General features: G+C 42.2%; 1 protein-coding gene across 1 annotated transcript in view; it reads left to right on the top strand.

The window, feature by feature from the left end:
- SACS (sacsin molecular chaperone) overlaps positions 1 to 5,467 on the top strand; it is a 58,996-nt gene that overhangs the window by 21,476 nt on the left and 32,053 nt on the right. Inside the window, 1 exon segment of the mRNA XM_015572421.1 lies at positions 3,304 to 3,450. Within this exon segment, the coding sequence (XP_015427907.1) occupies positions 3,304 to 3,450 (147 nt within the window).

Genomic DNA, 5,467 nt, shown 5'->3' with positions numbered 1-5,467 from the left:
GTTTTGGCTTGGTGGGAACCAGGCTCGTTCAGAGTCAGTGTTGTCAGTGCTCAATGTGGCCTCGTACGCACCCTTAGAATCAGGGACCCTGCCTGCACCGTGCTGGAACAGAGACCCCCCTGAAGCATGTTGAAAACCAGAGCCCCCTAGCGTGGGCCAGGAGTCAGAGTTCCCCAAGAATCCAGTATCAGAGTCTCCGTTGCTTTGCGCGACCTTGCCTTGAGAATCCGGGTTCCTGTGTGCCCTTGCACCAGGAATTGGAGTCACTGGCTCTTAGTATGAATGCACAGGGAATCAGGATCTCAGGTGCAGGTGATAAGAGACACAGTCAAATCACTGGTGCTTGGTGCTGCCTCCTACCCAGAGAATCGGGGTCCTGGGCCTGTGCTATGTGGGACAAATTCCTGGTGTTCGTGCAATTGCTCCCAGCCCAGGGCTCTGAAGCCGGCAGTGCGCGTAGGATCAGTTCCTGGGGTTCGAGTGTTTGCTCCCAGCCCAGGACTCCTGAACCCGGCCCTATGCGGGATCAGTTCTAAGGTGCTCGCGCACTTCCAGGATAAAGTTCCTGGATCGCTGAGGCCCTGGCAAGGGGTGGGTCTATCAGTTAGTTACTCTGGTGCTGCCCCTAAGTCTGCGGGAAGGGGGGATGGGCTCTGTTAGTCACGGATCTGCAGCAGGGATTTCTGAACTTTTGGTGTCCGCACGTCTGTAGCTATGGTCACAGGTCTCTGTCCCCAGTGGCTGCAGGGTCCTGGTATGTGTCTGAGATCAGACTGGGTGGTGCTGAGGCCAGGATCCTAGTCTCAAGCAGCTCTGTTTCTCAAGATGGCGTGGTTGCCGTGCCTGTGCTGGCCGCCCAGGAGTGTCCGCGCAGGGAGCGGGACTACGCCACCTAAGACTGCCCGGTTTAGCAGCCCCCTAGAAGACCTGCAGAATCTAACTGTCCCTAGCTCATACACACACACCACAAACGTCCACACACTCTTCTATCACTTCCTTGCGCTCTCACACTCTCTCCCTCCCTACCTTCCTGCTGGTCGCCATTTTCTCCTCCAGTCAGAAAACCCATCTGTTTTGTCTCATTTGATCCTCAGCACTTTGTGGGCAGATACTGTTCTCATCCTTATTTTACATATGAGGAAACTGAGCCTTAATGGCTTTAATTTTATCTAAAGTGATAACATAGACTGGGCCTGATATTCAAACTTACCTGGCTCTAGAATCCACTTCAACCACTGTGTTCTTTCTTTGTCCTTCTCAAAAAAAGCCTCAGCAGTCTTGGCTATTTTCATATTCCTACTTTGACTGTTTTATAAATAGCAGTCACATCATTTTTGTAAAACAACTATGTTTAGCCCACATCCGCATATGTGTGCTTGATTTTATAATCACATGAGAAGAGCTTCTGGGATGCTGGGATGTTCTCTGTACTTAATTTGGATGGATGTTACACAGGTTTACTCACTTTGTAAGAATACATCAAGCTGTACACTTAAAACTTGGTACTTTATTGTATGTACAGGGTCAGGCAAAAGTAGGTTTATAGTTTTTATAGGAAATAATACAGTAGTTAATAAATAATAATATAAGAATTAACTCTGTGTTTTACATACTCATAATTGTAAACCTACTTTTCCTGCCCAATGTATGTTATACTTCAGTAATATTTTCAAAGAAAAATGTTCATTATTTTAAAGTATGATGAGTTACTATAGTTGAATATATTCAAAGAATATTAGAGATTCTGAAAATAAATCTCAAAAAGTAGAGTTCTAAAAATATTTTGTGTAGAATTATAATTACAACTTTTTAAAGGAGCTACTTTAGAGATGGTGATATTCTCCTGATGTGCTTACTTAAAAATGTCTCACTTTAATGACTTTTAAATTATATAAGTAGTGCCTCATATAGAAAAATACAGAAGCTGCCAAAACCAAATACTTACAAAGTGATTATTGTATTATTGTTCACTTTTTGAAACAATCTATATATATAAAAGCCTAAACAACCAAATGACTGAACTGCTGGTTGACCGGTCACTGTGACATGCACTGACCACCAGGGGGCAGACGCTCAACGCCGGAGCTTCCCCCTGGTGGTCTGTGCACTCCCACAGTGGGAGCACTGTTCAGCTGACTGACCAGTCCCGGCAGCTCACCAGCCCGACAGCAGCCACTCACTCCCTCAGTAGTCCTGTAGGTCCCATCTCTGGAGAACGGGCCAGGCACCAATGGAATGGTGCCACTGGCATGATCCCAAAAGTGCCACTGGCCTCCTGGAAGTCGGCCTCGGGCACCATGGCCACTTCCCCTCACTAGATGCTCTGCAAGAAAGAAATGATATAAAAGCAGCTGCCAGCTAGCTCCTGACAACCGGCACAAACGTCAGCGGGACAGATCTGGATCCCGAGCTGGCAAAGGCATCCTATCACCCACCCAGAGGGCCGATCGCATCCTCGGACAGGCACCAGACACAGGGCTCACAGCTGGCAAGTGCTACTATGGCGACGCAAGCCTCTCCCTATTGGGACTGACTGGGCGCGAGCCCATGGCAGCACAGCAGGGCCTGTATGAGCGGGAGTGGCAGGCGTCGTTGGACTGCCAGTTTCGGCCCAATCCCTGCAGGCCACCCCAACAGACCCTACCTGTGCACGAATTTGCGCACTGGGCCTCTAGTATAATAATAAGGTTTCTTCAGCTAGAAAGTCTCCTTAGTATATTTACAAATAATCTCATTTCCAAAAAAAAATTAATATGCTATTGAAAAACATATTTTACAAAGTGATTAATTTCCTTGTTTGCCCTGTATTTTGATTAAGTACCATAACACCCTTAATTTTCCCTTTAAAAATATTTTTATTGATTTCAGTGAAGAAGAGAGAGGGAGAGAGAGATAGAAACATCAATGATGAGAGAGAATCATCGATACGCTGTCTGCCTCCTGCACACCCGACACTGGCGATCGAGCCCACAACCTGGGCATATGCCCTGACTGGGAATTCAACCATAACTTCCTGGTTCATAGGTTGATGCTCAACCACTGAGCCATGCCAGCTGGGCTAATTTTTCCTTTTTGAATTTTTGGCCAACAGTGCTATATTCCTTCTGCTGGTAATTTTCACCATTAATTTGTTCTTTATTTTTATTATGAAAACAGTTGACATTATAATGCAGAATTCAGTCATTCCATTCACTTCTTTTCATCTTCTCATCAAATAAGCAACTTCATGTGGAGGAAGTTCTTAAAAGAGCTGAATACCTTAGTGTGCTTTCTGAATATGTGCATGTGCATTTTAACATTCAGGGTCAGCTCTCTATGTATACAACAATGCAGTTTTCACCCCAGAGGACTGGCATGGTATTCAAGAAATTGCAAGAAGCAGGAAGAAGGATGACCCTTTGAAGGTTGGAAGATTTGGAATTGGCTTCAATTCTGTCTATCACATAACAGGTATAGTATTTGGTTTCAGTCTTGATATTGAAAATTAGTTTAACCTGTAGTTTGTCATTTATTTGGTTAACTTCAGAGGTGTTTTAAAAGGTATTTTTCCCAATTTTATTTTGGTCAGTGGCAAAAAGTGTATCAATGAAATATCTGTGTTTTGAGTTTTCAGAAGTTACCATGGTAACTATATCAAAGCTTCATCATATGATGCTAAAAGTTAATGTCATCATAATACAGTGTAATATATTCAGTCATTTTATATAGGGTTTGAAATGTAGCTCTTGAAATGCTTACACAAAATTGTTACTCTGAGATATTTTACACTGGAAATGTTTGAGTCTGGCAAACCAATTCTCACATATTCTTATACATATTTTTAAATACCAGGAGGTTAAGGAAGAAAATTTAGTATTTAATGCAGGGGTCCTCAAACTACGGCCCACGGGCCACATGCAAATACAAATACTGTATTTGTTCCCGTTTTGTTTTTTTACTTCAAAATAAGATATGTGCAGTGTGCATAGGAATTTGTTCATAGTTTTTTTTTTTAAACTATAGTCTGGCCCTCCAACGGTCTGAGGGACAGTGAACTGGCCCCTGTTTAAAAAGTTTGAGGACCCCTGATTTAATGGTATCAAATAACTGACAGAGTAAAGATCTTTGAGGTGATTCTGGTTTCTCTACATTGTTCTCATAAAAATTTTGCTCTTAAACCTATGAGTATTTTAAAGATTACTTTAAAATCATGTTTTGAATCTAGAAAGAATATGAGCTTTCTGGTTCATAGTTACAGCAGGAAATACATGAAACTTAGGATAGACATCCCTAAGAGTATATAGCTATTCTTCCAGAATCAAAGATCTCAGTATTTACTACAGTTTGTAATAAAAAAAAATTATGGAATTGGCCCTCACTATGGTTTAGTTTCAAATTGTTTTTGCATTTTGAACTTGCAGGAGGAAAGATTGAGTTGGCAGAGCTCTAACTATAGCTAGGGTGATGATATACTTTATCATCCAAACTGGGACACTCATGAGAGTGTATTATTCTCAACTGGCCTAAACTGGAACGGCCCCAGATGAGTGGGACATAGGGTCACCCTCACTATAGCCCAATTTTAGTAAGCTATATATATATTTTTAAATACATTTTATTGATTTTTTACAGAGAGGAAGGGAGAGGGATAGAGAGTTAGAAACATTGATCAGAGAGAAACATTGATCAGCTGCCTCCTGCACACCTCCTACTGGGGATGTGCCTGCAACCAAGGTACATGCCCTTGCCCGGAATCGAACCTGGGACCTTTCAGTACACAGGTCGATATTCTATACACTGAGCCAAACCGGTTAGGGCCTATATTTTTGTATTGAATTTACATTATTATATATTGTATAATATTCTATTAAGTTATATTATTTATGTAATATAATTATATTCATAAATTACAATTTTATGTTACTGTTATGCATGAATATTAATGTTCATGTGTTAAACTATTTGAATATTACCCCTCAGATCAGTTTTTAATTATGGGGCACATATGTGAATGGCATAAGTGTGGAGACTATTGTACAAGAATGAATTGTTTAGTCAGAGTCTGGCAGACTGCCAGTACCTGCATCTCCCTCTGGATTTGTTCCCCATTTGAGAATGATCACATTTATGTGCAGTAGTATTAACTGTAGTGCTGTTCTCTAATCTGAGGATTTGTGAAGGTTATAGGTCATGCTGTACAATTGTCAGATGTCTCCCTAGCATCTACACTAATAAAAGAGAAAAATGGTAATTGGCGTATGACGCTACCCTTTTCATTGGCTAATCAGGGCTATATGCAAATTAACTGCTAACTCAGATGGCAGTTAAATGACAACAAAGATGGTGGTTAATTTGCATATGTAGGCACAATGCAGGGAGGCGAAAGGGAAAGCAGAAAGAAGCCCCCTGCCATTGACAGTGATCGGAAACCCAGGGGGGAGCTAAGAGCTGGGGGGCAGGGCAAAGGTGGGCTGCCTTTGCCCTGCCC

This window comes from Myotis davidii, unplaced genomic scaffold (genome assembly GCF_000327345.1).
Source record: "Myotis davidii unplaced genomic scaffold, ASM32734v1 scaffold193, whole genome shotgun sequence".
In the NCBI taxonomy this organism is placed as follows: Eukaryota; Metazoa; Chordata; class Mammalia; order Chiroptera; family Vespertilionidae; genus Myotis; species Myotis davidii.
The sequence above is the reverse complement of the archived record's forward strand: the minus strand, read 5'-3'. Positions and strand labels throughout refer to the sequence as shown.